The following is a 21,257-nucleotide window of genomic DNA, read 5'->3' on the forward strand; positions in this document are numbered from 1 at the left end:
AAAAAATTAAAGACATCAAGGATGTGAGAAGTCCTAAAGATGCCATGTGTTTCCAAATGAATTGATAAAAGGCCTTAAATCTGAAAGAGAATGAGGTATGAGGTTTACAAATAAACAGATGGAATTTTGAGAAAGTTAGAGATAAGCCAAGACATGGTTACTGGTGAAATACACATAAACAGCAGTCTACTCTTGTAGTTCCTCGGTTGCTAAGCCCTCTATTGGTGTTCTTTTATTTGAACAATTGTTTCCTGAATTTCTTAATAACAACTGATATAAGAATTGACAAATAGTGCTAAATTGCATGGGTTAATTCACTAGCAATTATTGTACAGATTATTAGTAAGCAAAAAAAATTAGCATCTACTTTTATCTCAAATCAGAAAACAAAAGAACGAAAAGAGAGTGACAGAATAAATGGTCTTTTGTTAAGTTATTGTCTCACAAAGTTTGGAACCGTGTCAGAATCGCTTTTTTGTTTTGTTTTGTTTTTGTTGTTTATTTACTTAGGAATGCTCAGCTCAGATGCAGCATCTGTCTTTGCAGTCCTTCTTCTACCCGATTTTTCCAGCTGGCTTGAATGCCTTGATGAAGCCTTTCAAATGATCAAATAGATAAAATTGTACATATTCTGTGGGATTATTTTCATTGTTCTTCACCACATGTTCACTGAATAAAATACTTTATAATTGTAAGACTTTGTTTTTAAGCTGCACTACTTGTCGGCTTTGTTGATTGTTTAGTTTTTTTAATATAGTAAATTTTGGGGAAAAATTATTTTGCTCATCATCAGATACTTCCAGGCAACCCTTCCAGAACCACTGGTGAAAACTCTGGCTATTTTATCAGTGAATATTTCATTATTAGCCAGTAGCAAGTCTGGCCCTTCTTGACCTAAAACGACTTAGAAATTCTTCTCTGGTTTGCACTTAGGAATGGAGAGAAGTGAAAGTGTCTTGAATGTGGGCTGTCATATGATAAGAAGTTAGAACCATGTGAGGCTGCTTGTGACCTCTCTTTGGGCTGCGTATTTAGGAACAGCGAGAAAACAGTATTAGCCAAGGCATAGAGGCACTGTGCTTTGCTTGCTTCCACAGGTTTGCTCCTGAGGTATTGCTTGTGCTAGCAGTGGCTGACAGGAATAATAGCGAACAATTCTGTTGTATGCTGGCTGTGAATATGCATTGTCACACACCACTGTGCCACCTGTAAAGTTTACTTTCTGTTCCTTGTAAAGGGACCTGAGAAATTGACCTGTTTATGTGCTTCTGTATTTTAGTATTTAATCAGTAAGAATGTGCATTTATGAAACTAATTTTTTGATGTCACTAAACCAAAAAGGGATCCTATCCAGGGGGTAAGGAAAGTGTTAGATCTTAAGATTGTCTGTATAATGCTTCATTACCACCTTCATACCATGAAAGAATTCTGTCCCTGTTGGACAGGACATCTGTTGCATCTTTATTGCATATACTTAATACTTTGGGATTAGATCATAATAACTTCATTAACTCATTCTTTGGCAGCTTTGAAGGTAAGGTATCTCAGGTTCTCGCCTTCTCATTTACGATAAATGTTTTAGATGCAGCACTTTTTCTGACAGAACTACACTGAGAAATAAAGGTAAAATGATGCCTTCTCATAGACATTTGAAGAAATACTCTGTTACTCTTTGCAAACAAAATTGAAACAACAACCATTTTATTGCAAAATAAAGTATAAAAAGAAATTATAATTTGGCTTTGGTCATTCCATTTAATGGTGCTTGAATTTGTGGCCATGTTCCCATGACCCATATTAAACAATAGATTTGCATGCTATCAGTATTGCTGTGTGGGAATTCTTCACTTGAAAACAGAAACTGGCCACATTTTTCTGAAGAGAGGGAGTAGGAGTTCAGATTCTGGAGAGTGACAGGAAAATTTGCTCTAAGCAAAAAAAGCAGGTGGTTTTGCCAAGAAAAACTTTTTTCTTTAGTAAATCCATCACCCATGCTCTAGCAGACTTGCTTAAAAAAACAAAACAGTACTTTTGGGAAGTGCTTTGTTAACTTTTAACAGCCTTTTCCACTACTCTTTGGCTTTCTGTCAAGTGTTCTTGCCAAGTTGAAGTGATGTGGTGTGTTTGGCAGTGACATGCTTCTTTTAGGTGCCAGTGGTGAACTATTGCTTGCTAGTCATTTTCAATATTCTGTGAAAGCCTTATCACTGTTAAATACACTTAGAGGTGTTACAGAAGGCAATATCCCATAATACCTTTTGCAGGATTTTCTTTTCAGGTCCTTAGTTTTGAGGGATTTTTTTTTTTTCAGAGGGTTTGGAGGTGGTAGTGTGATGGGTTTTTGTTTTGATTTTGAACCAGTTTCCTAGGGAAACGAGTTAAAAAAGGCTCACAGTCTGTCTGTCTCATTCCTCCAAATAATTATAACTGCACAATTTCAAACCAATTCGTTAGAAATTTTTAAAGACAATTAGGCTACTCCTAATTTTGTGGAAGCTGGCGGTTGGGTAGAGACAGAGACCTGTATTGATCAGGAAAAAGTGAGGAGAACCAAGCCATGGTTGGCTTGGTTTCTCACCACACTCTTCTTGGTGACAACAGCTTGCTGGCCAGCAAGCCAGTGTATTGCTCCAACATAGCCACAGAATCGCTGTTTCTCATCAGTTTGAGGAATCCTAGGGGTGGGAAGAAAAGAGAAGGGAAATTCAAGGCTGTGGCAGCAGTGAGGTTGGAGAACAAAAGCCTCATCAGTGGGAATCATTCTTCATTAGCTATGCTAATGGAAAAAACCTTGAGTAGGAATTTGTATAATAGCACTATATACAGTGATAAAGGTAGCAAAAAGTCAGGAAAAATTGTCTTATCTAGTACTGATTTTAATCAGATATTTAACCACCTTTGAGTACCAATAGAGTCAGCAAGTCCAATAATGTATTGATTGTAGAGTAGGTCCTCTTTGGTATAGCTGTATCTTTCCCTTACCTCATTTCTAAAGGATGTAATTGCCTAATTCATTGTAAAGCAACTGATCCATTTGATGGTTCTAGTTTTATATGTCCCAGAATTAATTTTAGTTTATGTGGTCATTCTGAAAATCGTAGGTGGGGTAATACATGGCTCTTCCACATGCCGAATTAATCAGGAACCATTGGGGAAATTGCTTGATTGGAATTACTGCCACCCTGTATTTTCATACACAATCACAGAATCATCTAGGTTGGAAAAGACCTCAAAGATCATCTAGTCCAACCATTAACCTCATACTGACCGTTCTCAACTACACCATATCCCTCAGCGCTATGTTGACTCTGCTCTTAAACACCTCCAGGGATGGGGACTCCACCACCTCCCTGGGCAGCCCATTCCAACGCCTAACAACCCATTCTGAAAAGAAATGCTTCCTAATATCTAGTCTAAACCTTCCCTGGCACAACTTGAGGCCATTCCCTCTTGTCCTATCGCTTGTTACTTGGTTAAAGAGACTCATCCCCAGCTCTCTGCAACCTCCTTTCAGGTAGTTGTAGAGGGCGATGAGGTCTCCCCTCAGCCTCCTCTTCTCCAGACTAAACAACCCCAGTTCCCTCAGCCGCTCCTCGTACGACATGTGCTCCAGACCCTTCACCAGCTTTGTTGCCCTTCTTTGGACACGCTCGAGTAATTCAATGTCCTTTTTGTAGTGAGGGGCCCAAAACTGAACCCAGTAATCGAGGTGCGGCCTCACCAGTGCCGAGTACAGGGGTAAGATCCCTTCCCTGTCCCTGCTGGCCACGCTATTTCTGATACAAGCCAGGATACCATTGGCCTTCTTGGCCACCTGGGCACACTGCTGGCTCATGTTCAGCCGGCTGTCAATCAACACCCCCAGGTCCCTCTCTGACTGGCAGCTCTCCAGCCACTCCTCCCCAAGCCTGTAGCGCTGCTGGGGGTTGTTGTGGCCCAAGTGCAGAACCCAAACAAACCCATACATTCCCACACAAATCTTCGCACGTTAACTATGTCATGAGAGAGAGGATTTCCTGTGACAATTTTGAACAGTGAGGATTTGGATCACAAGATCTTCCTCTTCAGTCATGTTTTATCAGAAAACCTTTAGTCAGTGCTGTGGGGTAGCTGAGATCTCTAAGTACAGCTCAGTGGTGACAGTCTTTTGGGGGTGATAGGAGGTCTGGTGTGACAGGAAAATTTAAATCCTGTCCTAAAAGAGACACAAACTCTTTGCATGAAATTCACATACCCTAACAGAGGTATTCTTACAATTTGCAGTGATGGGAATATATTCCCGTTGTTGATACAACTGAACAAAAAGTAGAAGTGTGGGGCAGGAGAGCCTAGAGGAATGGTGAATCTTTCTGGAGAATGTTTTGCATTTGGTTTGTCATTGCAGTTCCCCAAGCAAGCCTCACAATTGGAAATTAAGAGAGATATAGTTTTACTTCTTATTTCTTTTTAAAATTTGGAGTTTTCCTGGAAAGTTCAGTGGAGATAGATGCATCAGTTTTGTTTCTGTTTATAATCTTAACAGCTGTTGTGTGTTCTGGGCCTTGTATAGGTGCCCGTGGAATTGTTTGTTTTAGGATTACTAGAGGGTAATGTATTTAAAAAAAATCCAAATGGATTATATCTCCCTTTCCTCTGAATTTAATTTACCTGCCTGTGAATATCTCCTGTTTATGTTGAATTTCATCATGTAGCATTCTCTTACCCAACTTTCTTTTTTAAACATAAGCAAACCTGGGGCCAAAATCTAATTGAGAATATACCTTCAAGTAACACTGCTTGCTTGGTTATACAATGCATGTTACATTTTTGGCTCCTTTAACATTTATTTAGTTTTGCCAGTAGAGCTGAAAACAATTTAACAGACATTTATGAAAAATTATAGGGTTTCCCGAGTAGGGGAATTTGATTTAAAGGAGCACCAAAAGAATACTGAAAAGTTACACTTTATGTTATCTTCCAAATGAAAATCATGCATAATTTGGAAACTTCTTCTATCTAAAAAATTTTAAAATATTTCAGGCCAGGAAAAAGATAAAAATATGAAAGTCACTATGATATTTATTCTGATTTAAAATATTAAGTGTTCAGTTGTACCTCTGCCTTTTGAAGAAAAGGAATGTTACTAGTTGATGCAGTCAAGAAATGAGAACATCTGAAATAGGGTAATATATGGACTTTAGTGACAGGATTGGAAAAAAATCCATTTCTAGCTTGTAAAAAAAAATCAAATAAACTTGGCACACGGTGTCATCCAAAATAAGACTTTACAAGAAAGGCTGAAAACACCTATTATAATAGAAGGGGAAAATGCATGGGAAACACTGGAAATTTAAAGTGAAAAGAAACAGAAACCAGCAGGTAACATCTGAATAAAGCCTTCAAGCATTTATAAAGCTATCTGTCCTTTTCTGTATATATAATGCAAAGTGTTATGTATAAAATATATACAGGCATGACCTGCCAAGAGGATTTTGGTTTCCCTGGAGACCATCAGTTCTCTGTTACACAGGTTAGCTTGGGGAATAAGAGATATCTTGATAAATCCAAACCTTTCTTGCTGAGGTTATTGGATGTGTCAGTGAATTTAGATCTTTGTGTTTGAAGGCTAAATTTGTAAAATATAAACTTTTAAATGTTCTCTCTGATTTCTAGTTATTTCTCCTGGCGTGTACTTAACGATATGCATCAATTATTTTGTGAATTGGGGGGAAAAAAAGCCCTTTATTGTAATACTTTGGCAGTTTTATCTTCTTGTTTCTCTGAGTTGGGCCAAGTCTTTGATTTTAATCACAATTTTCAGTGTTTCATGAAAAACATATCATAGTGTATGTATTCAGCCAGTTACTACTGTTGACTTCTTTCTACTCCCTTTTCCTTAAAAGTTTTGAAATCCTCTTGACGTTTTTCAGTTTGGAAACTAGGCTCCAATCAGATTTATACTTACTAACTTCTTGTGAATATGGAAAAAAAATCCTAATATAATGCGTGCAACCTACTTTGTTCATCTGTGCTTGATTAAGAATAAAAACAGTAATCTCAAGGTTGTTCTCCATTGGTTTGGATGGAAGTATGTAGATTGATATACAAACCTTTCTGCTTTTTAACTCCTTGAAGAGTCATCACATGCAGCGTTTTATTGACAATAGGATATAGTGATTTGCAAAGCTTAGAAATGCTACAAATTCCATTTCAGAGGAGATTTTTCTCTTCTAGTGAAGTATACCATAAAACGAATAAATTTGCATAATTTGGAACTTATTAAAGTAAGCAATTTTTTGTACTCTTCTGAGGATATTGTTTGTGCTTTTTACAGTTCTTTTACTGTGGTCCAAGTTTGCTTACTGTAAAATTTGCAAAGAATCCAGTGCTGCTACTTTGTTATATTCTGCAGTTCTAAAATCTGAAACGAAAATTTGCCAGAAACGTGGAAAGAACGTCAAGGTGAAGCATAAAACAGAGAGGAGCAGAGGAAAGGGAAAAGGAGGGATTTATGCCAGGAAGATAAGACACATATGTATTAGAAAGTATGAGAATGAGAAGAATCTGTAGGCTGCAGGGTTAGCTGTGAAGCACACTAGTGTACATTAGTGTTGCTGCTAAGAAAAATGGTGAGCACATTAGCTAGAGAGGGGTCAAAGCAAAAAAGATGCATCAGCCCTCCAAATTTTATGATGCCACCAACTTGTAAGATACCAGAAGATCTCTTCAGTAAGTTGTGTTTCTTTTTTCTCCTTGGATAGCTCCTCCTTCCCTCCCTTTTAAAGATTGATTACTGGCTACTTGCTGTAAGAGGATGTAACTTGCTGCACCACTGGTGGAAGTGATGGGAAGTCCTATTTCACTACTTAAGCTGTTAAAATTAACAGCATTCAGTGTTTGACTTTGGCAGCTAAAGTATTGCCATTGGGAGATTAACTTGGTGTCTAAAGGCTTTAGGGCAGGGAACCAGTACTTTTTTGGGGGTTGGAAATAGATGCAAATTAATATGTTGGCTCTTCTGAACTAATTCCTGTAGTTCAGAATTAACCCCATCCCTCCTCTGTAATTCATCATAATACTTGCCTTCTGGAGTTTATACAGATAACAAGTCTGTATGAATAAAATATTGCAACTTTGAAAACTTTCTCCTTTTGGTTAGACATAATTGGAGTTTTCTTGGATTTGTGAAATGTAAATTATCTGTCTTTGTTGTTGCTGTGTTTGGTCTGCATCAATTTAGGAAGGAGAACCAAGCAGGAGGGAGGGACAAATAAAAAACTACATTTCAAAAAGCTGCTGAAGTACAGAAGGGATAGGATTTAGTTCTTTTTTCTGTGCACAGTTTAAATGAGAAGTCATTCCCCTTTTCCATCATCTTTCATTTTGCTTTTTGCACAGTCATTAACCCTTCTTACATCTAGGTGGTCTTAATTTTACCTATTTTGCATAATTTTGCACACAAGCTAATATATATAAGCTGTGAGTCATTTAAGAAGTGCTTGTCAATTTATTTAGGTAACTAAACTTCTGTTTAGTGGTTGTTCTTTCACATAGTGGAGGTGATAGCCTGGGTATTCCTTTTTTCTGAAACACCAAAAATGAAACCATCCCATGTATAATCACCTTACGTTTATGGCAAACATACCCAGTTCTTAAGATACTTATCTTATGCTTGCAAGATACAGAAACGAAACTTTGACTGGACAACAAACAAGATAACATAAAGATGTGATGAGATCAGACAACGCAACTGATTAGACAAAGTTGTCTAATCTTATTGCATCTGTGCGTTAGTACTTTTTTGATTTGACTAATGCACACATCCACTATTTTCTAAAGGAAAGAAAGGAATGTTGGTGTATGTGTGGGTGTGTACATATATGCACAAATATATGTATGCATATATATATACACATATCTATATACATACATACTTTCAAAGGGTATATATGCAGTTTCACAGTCTTTCTGTGGTTTTTCCCCTCTCTACCTTCTTAAGATCCAGTGCTTTGCTTTTGAATATTTTTAAGTTCCATTACTACATTTTCGCTAAAAGCAAACACGAGGAGCTTCTTGAACAGTCATCATTTAAAGTCCTGATTTCTCTTGCATATTCATTCTTACTTTCTTTGATGGGGACATTTATTGTATTTACCTTGAAGATTGAAAGAAAAACCACTGAGAGTGTAATTCAGCATAACCAAAAAAGCAACGTGCTATATTAACATCCAGTGTCTTGCCTCTGCTGATGGCCTGGAACAGTAATCCACCCAGACTGTTGTCTTCGAAATTAAGGAACTGCTGTATACACCTCATGGAAGCTCGAGCTCTATAGAAATGAAAAGAGGCTATAGTACAGCTTGTATAGTTGTTACTCCAAAAGCTTGAGCTTTTAACTTATTAAATTCTAGCATTACTGTGTTTCAGGTAATTAAAGCTGTCCAATAGTGTCAGAAGCACCATATATTTTCTGCTAAGTTAGTCATACTGCTTCAGCATTTGTTTGGTAGATTTTAGTTCAGAAACAATTATTTGGATTTCTTCACAAAACTCACCAGAAATCTGTTTAGTGTTTGTGTTCTTTAAATTACATTATTAGTGGGCTTGCCTTTATTTTCATTGGAAGTACTCTGAGTCTCTGATAGGTTTGTTGTTGTTGTTGACATGAAACTGTTTGTGGGTTGAATGAGGAAAGAACAGTTAAGTGAGAGTAACATGACTGCATTGTTTTGCCATGCAATTTGTGCTGCATAAAAGAGAGTTCTTTAGTGTTTGTAACAAAGAATGAAAATTTTCAATAGATGCCTTAATATTTTTTTGTTTGGGATTGACACTGATTTAACCATGTTCTCCCAAGATCAGTCAAAAAGTGTTTCAGTAATATTTAAGTAACAGTTTGCTTTCTGCTCTCTGGAGTAATGAATTGGTCTTACCAAGCCTTAATAGTTGGAAAGGATGATCATCTGGATTCCTTCAGCTAGTCCAAACCAACTGCTAAATAAGTCAGTGAAAAGTGCCTTAAAACTTTCTTATTTATAGTACAGAGAGGGGATCTTTTCCAGTCTGTGTTGCGTCATTAGATGAAAGACAACACTTCACAACAGATTTTTACCCTGCACCTTCCTCCAGGTGAATTCTGATGTTCACCCGTCTCTCAGCAAGGAGTTGCAGTACTATCCAGCCATCAGGGCCTGCACAGATAAACCTGAGGACCTTGGCAAACCAAAAAGAGATCTGACAGGATGGTCCTTCATTTAGCAGTGTTCAGCTTGCAGAAACTAGCTGCTTGGAGTGGCACTGGTTTGTTTGTGTGTCCTAATTGTTGTGAGTGTGCACCTTCTGTCACTGCAATTGTACCTTACAACAAGAAATCACAGTTCCAGTAACACAGGTAATTCGAAAATTTCAAGTGGAGTGGACATTCACAGAACCAATGAAAAAATGCTCTTGTTTAACCACTTGGATCATGTAAAACATTAATACATTACTTCTATTTAAACTTCTGAACATTGTCCAAATTAAAAACTTTGCTGCATTTGACATGTTTCTATGAAATGATTTAATGTAAGTGAAACTGCATCTCCTGACAGTAAACTTTCTAGTTAATTTTTTTTGACTAGTCCTAATGCAAAGACAAGGTTTTGCTGTACTAGAACTTAGTCTGCTGTAGATTTTATTTCTTTAAATTAAATTAAAGTTGCTGGAAAGGAATTAATATTAAATTAAGAAACAGCAATCCTCATAGTAAATAGAGGAAGTGTGCTTGCTTTGGTATTCTACAAAATGATCAGGGCTGATATAAACAATCATAAACATGCTTGGGAACTGCCCTGTGTGAAAGCATGAGACGTGTTGTGGACTCAGGACAGATTTATGTGTCTGCACACACATGTGCTTGGTGATATAATCTCTTCCCACATTATTGTCTCCATTCGTCGTTGCTATTCCTGCCAGCAGACATGCAATTACACCACCTTGGTGGGATGTGTGAGGCATAACAGAGCAAGCTAATGCCATTTTCCATGAAGCAGTCACTAAAGGCAGGAGGTAAATAGCCAGATCTATTATAAAGCCCTGCAGGACATCAGTGGATGGTGTTGGGGTAATGACTGTATTACCATATGACCATAATTTTGCTTGTACCTTGTTTTCATGTTACGTGCTCATTGCTAGATCTGTTAAGGACTGTAGATGCTAATGCCCGGCCACTGTTCAGATTCTTTCAGGTGGTCTCTTACATGCTCTGCAGAGTGCAGGAGGGAGATTTGGGTGCTTTAGAAGGACAGTGGCAAAAAATTCATGCTGGGTAAGGAGCTGCGTGGAAGTAGCAAGCAGGAGTGACTAAGTGCGTAGCATGCTGAATGTTTGCTCCTTTCCAGCTCACAGGCACAACCCTGCTCAAGGGCGACTAACCTGCCTTTGAGCCTGCAGTGGGGAGAGGGACAGCTGCACTTGAGGCCCTTCTGTTGGCCACCTCCCTCTTCTGAGGAGGGCTCCATAAGCACTGAGCTCTCCTGGGGAGGAGACATGAGGATATCGTCTTTTCCATGAGTCACCTGGAGCAGCTGTAGCTTTGCAGAAGGGCCTGCAAGTTTTGGGATGCTGGAAGGAGGATGTACAAGGAGGAGCATGAGTGACTCCATAGCTCACTGCCTCTGGGTGCCTCAAATGGGAATGGCTCACAGAAACAATCACAGCTTGGGAGTGGCCTTGTCCTGTGCTTTGAAAAAGAAAAGAGTTAGGATTGTATTTCGTGAAGTGTCTGAGCCTGCTGATGCATGTTAGGCCTGAAAAAATGACATAGTGGGATCAAGTGCACCCTCAGCAAGTTTGCAGATGATGCCAAGCTGAGTGGTGCTGTTGACACACCTGAGGGAAGGGATGCCATCCAGAGGGACCTGGACAAGCTCAAGACATAGGCCCATGTGAACCTCATGAAGTTCAGCAAGGCCAAGTGCAAGGTCCTGCACTCAGGTCAGGGCAACGCCCGGCATCAATACAGTCTGGGGGATGAAGGGATTGAGAGCAGCCCTGTGGAGAAGGACTTGGTGGTACTGGTGGATGAAAAACTCGACATGAGCCAACAGTGTGTGCTTGCAACCCAGAAAGCCAGCTGTATCCTGGGCTGCATGAGAAGTGTGTCCAGCAGGTTGAGGGAGGTGATTCTCCCCCTCTACTCCACTCTCATGAGACCCCACCTGGAGTCCTGTGTCCAGCTCTGGGCCCCCCAGCATTAGGAAGACATGGACCTACTCAAGTGGGTCCAGAGGAGGCCACAAAAATGGTCAGAGGGCTGGGACACCTCTCCTATGAGGTCAGGCTGAGAGAGTTGGGGTTGTTCAGCCTGGAGAAGAGAAGGCACCAGGGAGACCTTATAGCGGCCTTCCAGTATTTAAAGGGGATTTATAATGAAAGATGGGGACAAACTTTTTAGGACGGCCTGTTGCAATAGGACAAGGGGTAATGATTTTACACTAAAAGAGGGTAGATTCAGACTAGATGTAAGGAAGAAATTTTTTACGATGAGGTTGCCCAGAGAAGTGGTAGATGTTGCATTCCTGGAAAGTCAAGTTGGACGGGGCTCTGAGCAACCTGATCCGGTTGAAGATGTCCCTGCTCCTTGTAGTGGGTTGGACTGGATGACCTTTAAATGTCCCTTCCAACCCAAACTATTCTGTGATTCTGTGAAATAGTATTGTGCTTACAGCTACTAGGGAACCAAGTTGCTGCATCACTTAATCATGTGGGTCCATTGAGTTAACCAGTCTTCCTTTTTTTGTTTCAAACCCCATTACATACCACAGTTTGGGTGTGTATTGGTGCAAAGTGCTTTCTTCTGTACTCAGGATAGACAGAGAGTGGGTATGATCTATGTACCCACCAATTTGATCTTTGATTGTTTTAATGCAAAGAAAAAAGGCTTATTTAATATTTCATAATAAATTGAGTAACAGTACTTTGAAAATGCAGATGAACATGAAAACTTTAAAAGGGAACAGAAACTAGTTAAAAGGAATCCAGTATTTTTATGGAACGTTTTCATGTGTAATGTGAACTGTTGTTAAGGGCTCCGTCAGTCTTTAACAGCTGTGACTGGAATAAGAGCATAAAATCTTAATCAGGAAAACATGTTAAAAAATGAAGACCAAAAAATCCCAACACTTAATTTGTTTTGTTGGAGTAAGCAAACTAAGTAAACACCTAACACGGGATAATAGAAATTTAGAGTAAAACTGTATGCTGGTCTTTTTAAATAAATTATTAAGTGTAAGCACCAAGAAACTAAGACCTAAATATGACCCTGAATTTGACCATTTCAGTAAAGAGGTATTAAATAAATGCCATTTTGGCATTTAACATTTTCTTTTTCCTGGAGCATAGCTATCATTCAAGTAGAAAGAAATTAAAAACCAATAAAGTTTGTTTTAGCTTTGTCATAAAACATAACTAGCAGGAAGGGAAAATTGCTGCTTATCAAATAGAATAGAGTTAAAAGCATCTGATTCTGTTGAGTATATATAATATATAAAGATGTACTGTAGTTGATGATTGTCATTATTAAGCATGGGCTAGTAGGTGAATCCGTGCTTTATTTTATAAAGCATAATATACCTTTCTTATGTGAAAGTGTTGGTTATAGCATCTCAAAGGTACCCAAATCTATTGTTTTAATATAGAAAAATTAGCCTAGTTGTTGTATACAGTTGCTATAATGGTCTTTTCTCTTAGTATTTGATCAGGATACATCTACCTCTTTAGCATGGACCATACAGCAATTGTCAGAGGTCATATGAGATGTTTCAGTTTGAAGCTGGTCGGTGGCTGTTTGATCTCTGTGGTAGCAGCGCTGGATGATCCATTGGGGGGGAAGGAGGAGCTCCTTAACACAGGAGGAACCAGTTCTCCTCAATACCTGCCTCCCCAACCATATTTCTCAGCGTGTTCTTGGTCCCTCGGGATCCCTGTGGCAGACTGCAACACCTTCCTCTGTTTCCCATAAATTGCTTTTTGGAGCTGCAGAGATGACTCCTTTCAAATATACATGACTCAACCTGTAGGTTTTTATGTCAAGTCAATCCTTTTATTGATTTTTTCTGTGGCAAGATGGGGACAGTGTGAGTGTTTGGTCAGGTTTTTCCATTAGCAGCAAAGAATGCACAAGTCCCTAGACCCAGGAAAGTCACCTTGCAGATATCAGTTGTGTATCACAAGCTTTCTTTTCTTTTTGAAGGATCTCTAAGCTGTAGTTTCCTGTATGTATCTGAGCATTGCTGGGAGGTGTTCTCAGCTTCAATTGTCAGTCAGGCAACAAACTAATTTGCCTGGTAATCAGTTCCAAAAGCAGCCAGCACTTCTATTTCCACTTTCAGCCTTTGCAAAATTACACAGCATCTGTCATTTACAAGTTTCTTACACACTCATCTAGATGTATATAGAATAAACAAAGGAATCTTTTGAGGTCAGGTTGTGAAGTGCAACCATAAATAAGGAGACATGGAGCTGAATATAAATCTTAGAGCTAACTGCATTTCAAGAGCAACATGAAGACTGCTAAAAGAATTCAGCTTTATCTTTTGGCAAAACAAAGGCTTGTAATAAGCACTGGAGCTGTACAAGATTTTATTTGGTCTTTCATTTGCTTTTTTACCTTACACAAGTCCCTGTTGTACACAATTGGTTTTCTGTTTTCTTTTGAAAGTGGCATGATTAGAATTCCCTTTAACAACTAAAACAAAAGTTTTGATGGATTTCCTTAGTACGGTTTTTGAAAACATTAGCCTTTTTCCAAGGTAAAGTAATGAAAGACTGGATCAACAACTGGTGTCATAAATTAGGGATTTTCAAGTTGGTTGAACCTACAAGTATGCACCTTAAGAGGAATTAGCTGAAGAAATAATTGAAATCTTATTGGAATTTGAAGACTGTTGAAGGATGGATACGACTCTCCAGGAGAGCGTGATATCCTTTTTCAACCTACTTTTAAAGAGAACTGTATGATTTTTAGCCTAACTTAATGCCCAGAAAGATACTGGAACAAATAACTTACAAAATGTCCATGGGATGATGAGTAGCAGGGATTTCTGGGGAGGAATCTGCATCACATGAGCCAGTCTGTGTGTGGGAGGGTAACAAGAATGCACAGCACAGGTCTGTAAACCCAGGAAACTCATGTAGACCTTGTGAGCATTGCTTGTGTAACAGGAACTTTTTTTTCTTTTTGAAGGATCTCTAGTCCAAGGAGAAATTAGCAATAGTTCAGCATCAAACCAAAAAGGTATACTGACTGTAAGGCTTAAAATGGTTCTGTCCAGAGTCTGTTAAAATTCACCATTTTCATTAACTATTCCAGCAATAGACTGCTGAATATGGTTATTGTGGTTTGCCAATATGAGAAGTGATGTTTGCGTTGTGGAGGTCAGAATCCAGAATAGCCCTTGAAAACAGAAAGAAAAAACCCTAAAATTCACTAAAGGCAGGGATATTTGGCCACTGTTAGTTGTGGGGAAAAGACTTTCATTTTTTTTCCCAAAATGATGTAAACTGATTTGAGATGAATAATGAGTATGAAAGAGCTTTTCCGTTCTACAAAGCAGTGATGAAGCTTGTGCTGGATCTCTGTGGTGAGGCTTAGGTACTAGAAGATGTGGACCAGTGGAAGAGAATCAGGAGAGAACAATCAAAAATCATTTAGAAATCCAGAAAACAGAAGGGAACAGAAAACATTGAAAGGACTGAGTTTATACAGTGTAAAGAAGGTAAGATTAAGGCATGACAGGTATTAGGAACTGTAAAATGCTGAAAATGTAGAAAATAAATATTCTAGTGAGGAAGTAGCAATCTTGAATTTTAGAGAGAGAAATTTAGGCCAGGTGCTAGGAAGAGGTTTTGAATAGTAAGAACAGAGAAGTACTAAAGCATGACTTATGTGGCTTGTAGAATCTCCATTACTAAAGGTTTTTAAAAATAGATGAGAAAAACTGTGAGAAATAGCTAAACTAGAACTGATCCTGCCTCTAGGTAATAGGATGGACTAGTTGGATGATCCCTCCCAGCTCTATTTTCTATTACCTTTCTTTTTTAATCATCAAGTGTACATCCCAAGGCTTCAATTACTTGCATTTTCACACTTTCCCCTCATGTTTAGCTTTTAGGAGAAAGCAATCACTTTCCAATGTTAATGACTAGACTTTCTACTGGTTTTACTAAGGCATCCTCAGAAGAATCCTTATACTAGGTTCATATGCAAGGCAAGCATCCGTTTTCATAGATGATTGTTAAAAATTGGAGTACCATTACCAGGATTAACATTACTAAATTGTGTTTAGTCATTCCATTTTATTCAAGTAAAACTGTCATTTAGAAAGGTATTCTGGCTTTCATATTCTTTTGATTAACTAAATTATTTGCAGCATAGTCTAAAATTTTTGGAGTCTCTGAGACACAGGAGGGAAAAAGTGGTTCTAACATCTGGCTTTTCCCATTTTGATCCCCAGTAGGGTCCAGTAAGTAACAGTCAGTTTTATTATTTATTATGCATTATTCATTGTGCCATCTCTTTTTATGACTGAAGTGATTTATATGCTGTTGTAGAAGGTAGAGTCCTATTGCCTGTCAATGTGCACGTTGCTTGGATTTCTCATTTTATTTGCAAAAATAATAAAAATTCTGTATCTTACAGTTCTTGGTCAAAAAGTTCCATTATTCTCTTCTGGAACATGGTCTTATATGAAGAAAAAGCATACCAAGCACAACTATTCTATTATTATTTAAATTATTCCTCTGTATTATTGGTTTTGAATATTTATTAGTTTTTTGATAACCTCTTTCATTATTCATAAAGGGTAGCCACACAGTTTGATGAAAAAAGCAGTACAATGAAACCTTATTTTGCATAGCTGGCGTCTTTCATACAAACTGTTCTCCAGTGCTTTTTTTTTTAATGAAGGCCTGCAAGATGCTGGGAACCTCCATCATGTTTCTTGCAATATCCCCTCCTTCTTGGTTTCAGTGGGAGGGGAAACCATCCGGTACCTTACCACCTTATATGCTCTAGCATGGCTAGGGATGAAATAATAAATATCCCCCAAGAGAGATGGAAATGAAGAGGCAAAGGTTGGGAAAGAAAGATGTCTTTTCACATAAGATATGAAAAACATATGAAGAATTACTGATGTAGAGAGAAAGAGAATGGAAGGTTATTTTAGGTGATTTATGGGATCTTCTTTTGAAGTCCACAGGACTCTAAGGAAATAAGGGCAACTGCTGTACTGACTGCAGTATCTGTGTGCATGTCAAGTGTCTGACAGGAGTCAGCATCAAATGCTTCACAGGAAGGCATAAAACCCCACAGTAAGCAGATTGGGGAAGGATTATTTTCATGCACTAGGTCTCATCCTCATCTCTAATATGTATAGGTTTGCTTAAACCCTGAGGTATAAGGTTTACTGTCTATAAAAGGTTTCTCATCAGTACAAGTATGCATTGCTCTTAGCATTCTTATTATTAATATACCTACAAAGTACTCTTTAGACATACTGGTAGATACTTGGTCTCAGCAGAGTTTTGCATCAGTGATCTCTTAGTCTGATAATACAGCCTTTGTGTAGACGGATGCTGCTGTTTATTGCTTTTGAATTTGACATGTTCTACCTTCATTGACTATCTGCTTTCTCTTGCTTTACATTTTTGATGCATGACTCACTCTCCTCAACTTAGAATCTTTTGACTGACTGCCTTGTTTTTATTAAATCCTGCACTTCATCTCTGCCAGACTGTGTACTGAAATTGGCATTTTAATGTATCTGACTTCTTGTTTAATTGCACCAGTCTCTTGTGTGATACGAGTCCTTCGCCAAGACAGCCTGGTTAAAATCTGAAATACAAAATGGGCCTCAAGAAAGGTCAATTTTTGTGTTAATATTGTAGATCAGTCTGAAGCTTGCTTGACTCTGAAGAGCCTGGATTTTAAAAAACATGATAGTCCGGTGTAGGATTATTGACCAATTTCTCTTTGTTTCCAGCTGAGCTGCCAGGATCATCTGCAATCAAGCTCTCCTCCTTGCGTGATCTTCCAGCTCAGCTGCAAGAATTGTACCAGCAGGGCTTCGTCTTGGCTGCTGTCCACCCTTTCGTGCAACCAACTGATGAAAAAGAGAAAACTCCCCAGGAACAAATCTTCAGGGCTGTGCTTATCAAGAAAACAGAAAGGTAAAGCACTTCCAGTGAACTGGGATAAAAATAGACAATGTGATTTCCTGCTGAGTTTTGACCTACATCAGGAAATTATAGCAGAGTTTGCTGTGCAAGACTTGAATTTTTTTTTTTTTTTTTAGGGGGCTTGAATAGGCTTAACATGTTCTTCATGTTTACAATTCATCTGCAGTTTGGCAGACAACTCAGGGAATAACAAGTTGAAATATGCTCTGTATTTTGGGATGTGTTGTCATGAGAGGCAAACAAACAAGCCCTATGCCTGACAGTTTGTGAGGATGATCCCATTGGTACCCTTTAAGAATTTATTAGATTAAATTAAGACAGAAGAAGTGTTTGCTTAGAAAAGGCATATTAGATGGTTACAGTTGATGTAATTAATTTGAGAACTGCAGTACTAATGCATACTTAAGTTTATGTGTAGACTTTAGGCCCTTTTTTTCCTCTAAACAATACAAATTCTTTTAATTTTTCTCTCAGTGCAAACTCCTTAAAAAAAAAAATTACTCTCCTGCTTTGTTCAGTCTCTTAAAATGCATTAAGAACATTCTACATAATCAAAGTCTGAAGATGAATAAACAAACAGTAATACTGTTCTTTCATGTTTTAATCTGATCTAAAAAAAGTCAGTAGAATGTGCTGCTGAATAGCCCAGAAGAAAATTAAAATGTGAATATTTATAAACACACGTTTATGATTTTTAGTTAGTGATTTAAAACACAATTTAATGTTATCCAACCACCCACAACTCTGAAGCTACCTGTGTGGTTGCAGCCATTCTGTACAGCTTTCCTACCTTAGCTGCATTCTCCAGTCCACCCCTTCTAACAGTGACCTATGCTGAAGGCTGGGGGATAATTAAACCTCCATTTGCCAATCCTAGACCCACTCTTTGTGCTGATGCTTGAAGGAAAGGATGTAACTGTTTTAGACACCTCTTTAAAACTAAAGTAGAACCACCATTAAATTTGCTACAGCCGGTAATCAATCGGTAGCAATTACTGACAGGGTCGAACATCAGTCTGTGACCTAAGGAAAAAGTTTTGCATTTCATTAGCAAATATATGTAGGCATTTGGTGTCGCAGGCAATTTTAGCTTCTGAAATAACTCTCAATTTACCTTGACTTGCTTTTACTTTTAATACAGAACTTCATGCTGGCTTGCCTGATACTATTGTTTAAAGGGTTTGCAGTTTTATGGTCAAAACATAAAATGTTTGGCTGAACTTCTTGAGTAATATTGGGCTGAGCTTGCCTGGTTTTGGTGCCTTGCTTTCCCTGGCTACAAAATACCCTGCTGCAAATAATGAAGGTATTTACATTCATGAGTTTGCAATGTTAAGTAAGCGCTTAAGCACTTCTGCTGGATCAGGGTCCAAGGGTTCCGCTTCCAGGACTGATCTGTGAAGACATGTCAGGGAAGAGCAGCATCCACCTCAGCAGAGCGATACGATCTTCAATCCAGAGTGCTCAGTGTGTTGCTGCTGTCTCGTACTGAATCCAGTAGTTTACATCTGTGCAGAATGATTGTGAAAGAGTACAAAATCTTAATTGCCTACTTACTCACTTGGGTGCCAGTGTTTCACACACTTTAGACAGCTGTAAATGACTGTACAAAATTGAAGACAGTAGAGAGTCTTGAACCAATTATATTTCCTTTTACATTCACACTCCATTTCTTTGCATTCCCTTATTTGTCATTTCTGACTGCCTAGGGAAGTGGAAGAGACTTGGTGCAGTGGGAAAAAACAGACAAGTACCAGAAGGGGAAGTGACATCAGTTTGGTGTTTCATGTAGTTTAAATGTTCCTGAGTTTGGCTGAGAGTATGGCAGAAGCTGCTTCCAGAGTGCATGGGTGCAACAAATGTTTGCATTGCCAAGCACAGTGAAGAGAGATGGGTGTTGCACAAATTTCACGTGACTATGGTCTGCATAGAAACCAGCTGTATTTGAACTGTGAGTTTATGCCATTCCACTAACAGCTGGGGAGAAAAAATAAGCGACAGTAGGGAAAAAAAAGACATACCGTTAATTTTCTTAATTAACCTTTCTCATTACACTGCTGATAAAGAATAAATGATACATTTTTCACTGGGGACTATGAGGTCTCTGGCATCTGTAGGCTGTCTATGTATAAAACAGTTGAACTCTTGGGTAGAAGTTAAGGTCAGTTTAGGATATTGATCAGATGAGTGTTTATTCCTGTTGTAAGATTTTAGGAGTGTAAGTACTACAGCTGTAGTTGTAGGATCACTAGTAACATAATGTATGCTCTGAAGTACTAAGTGGTCCCTTGCTGTTTTCTGTAACAGTGGTGCCAGCCCTTCATGGAGAGCCAAGGAGTCATAAAAAGCTCTGTAGTTTGGTCCAGGGCCCACCCTCGGGCTTCCCGGACACTTTCTGCAAAACACCTGAGGCTGTAGCTCCTTTCTTACTGAAGGTGTTTCACCACGGATGGCTCCAGCACTATATACTTCATCTGGCAGTTGTCTGGTTTTTCACCTTGTGATTTTTGTTGCCTGAATGGAACAGAAGTGAAATTGTTGTATTAGTGCCTTTTTGGTACAGTAATGTCAATTCTGTGTATACAGAGACAGAACTGAACACTTGAATTAGTCTTTAATCAGTGTTGCACATTTATATGTCAGTTTTATGTTTTAAAATTAATACTGTTGACTCACATTTTGAGGGGGCTTAGTTTTATAGCATTGTCTCTCCAAAGGTGGGAAGAGGCTATACTAGCTGCAGCAGATGATGTGCATCAGGAGTTACGTGCTGCTGCTGTCGCTGAGATTTGCAGTGCCTTAATTTATTCAAGAATAAAGTGGAAAAGGTAGTGCTTAGACATGCTATGCATTAAAACAAAAAAAGTACTTATTAGTGTTATTCCTCCTATTTTGCCATTGTCCTGGAGTTTTAAAATTCTCGGTGTTAATTTGCAATGTAATTCTACATTTAAGGTGACTTTTAAAATCACTATACAGTAGTTTTGTGTTTAAGCTGTACTGGTATCTCTGCGGCGTCGTTATCTTAGCTATCTAATAATTTCTGGTAAATAAGGAAGTAGGAGTCATTTCTGTTGTAGGACATTTGAGGAAACACGTTCCTAACATATATGGAAGCTATAAATGTTGAAAAGCAATGTTTGTCCCTTGGAAACATTAGGGAGAATATGAAAGTAAAGGACAGATTTATTTTTTTTAAATCAACAATACAATTGTTTGCACCGCAAAAAGCGTCATGGTCAGTTAAAGTAAATGAAGTAAATATAGGAGTGTTTAATTCTTTAGAGGTACCGGGCATGAAGGTAGTCTACCAAGTAGCTGAAGGACTCTGCCATTGCTCTCATTAAATTTAATATAATAAATTTAAATATTTTTGTAGCACCAGATTGCATTGTGCACACTAACCAGTTGATTGGAAGTGGTTTGGAAGTTGAATAGAGTCGGATAAAGGAATAACAACTTCAGTGCTCCTATGAATACTTTCTCTCTTTTTCTCTCTTTTTCTCTCTTTTTGTCTCTTTTTCTCTCTTTTTCTCTTTTTCTCTTTTTCTTTTTCTGTTTTTCTCTTTTTCTCTTTTTTCTCTCTCTTTCTCTTTTTCTCTTTTTCTCTTTTTCTCTTTTTCTCTTTTTCTCTTTTTCTCTTTTTCTCTTTTTCTCTTTTTCTCTTTTTCTCTTTTTCTCTCTTTCTCTCTTTCTCTTTTTCTCTTTTTCTCTTTCTCTTTCTCTTTCTCTCTTTTTCTCTTTCTCTCTCTCTCTCTTTTTCTCTTTCTCTCTCTCTCCCTTTCTCCCTTTCTCCCTTTCTCCCTTTCTCCCTTTCTCCCTTTCTCCCTTTCTCCCTTTCTCCCTTTCTCCCTTTCTCCCTTTCTCCCTTTCTCCCTTTCTCCCTTTCTCCCTTTCTCCCTTTCTCCCTTTCTCCCTTTCTCTCTCTCCCTTTCTCTCTCTCTCTTTCTCTCTCTCTTTCTTTCTCTCTTTCCCTCTTTCTCTCTTTCTCTCTCTCTCTTTCTTTCTCTTTCGCTCTTTCCCTCGCTTTCCCTCTTTCTCTCTCTCATTCTAAATTTCAA

At 38.3% G+C, this 21,257-nt stretch overlaps 1 protein-coding gene across 2 annotated transcripts in view; it reads left to right on the plus strand.

Annotated features, from left to right (window-relative positions):
* The window catches only part of RFTN1 (raftlin, lipid raft linker 1), a 102,058-nt gene that overhangs the window by 24,181 nt on the left and 56,620 nt on the right, over window positions 1–21,257 (plus strand). For both annotated transcript variants that reach the window (XM_074861454.1, XM_074861464.1), the window contains exon 3: window positions 17,001–17,187. In XM_074861454.1, the coding sequence (XP_074717555.1) occupies window positions 17,001–17,187 (187 nt within the window). The remainder of the gene's footprint in view (window positions 1–17,000; window positions 17,188–21,257) is intronic.

This window comes from Strix uralensis, chromosome 1 (genome assembly GCF_047716275.1).
Source record: "Strix uralensis isolate ZFMK-TIS-50842 chromosome 1, bStrUra1, whole genome shotgun sequence".
Taxonomy (NCBI): domain Eukaryota; kingdom Metazoa; phylum Chordata; class Aves; order Strigiformes; family Strigidae; genus Strix; species Strix uralensis.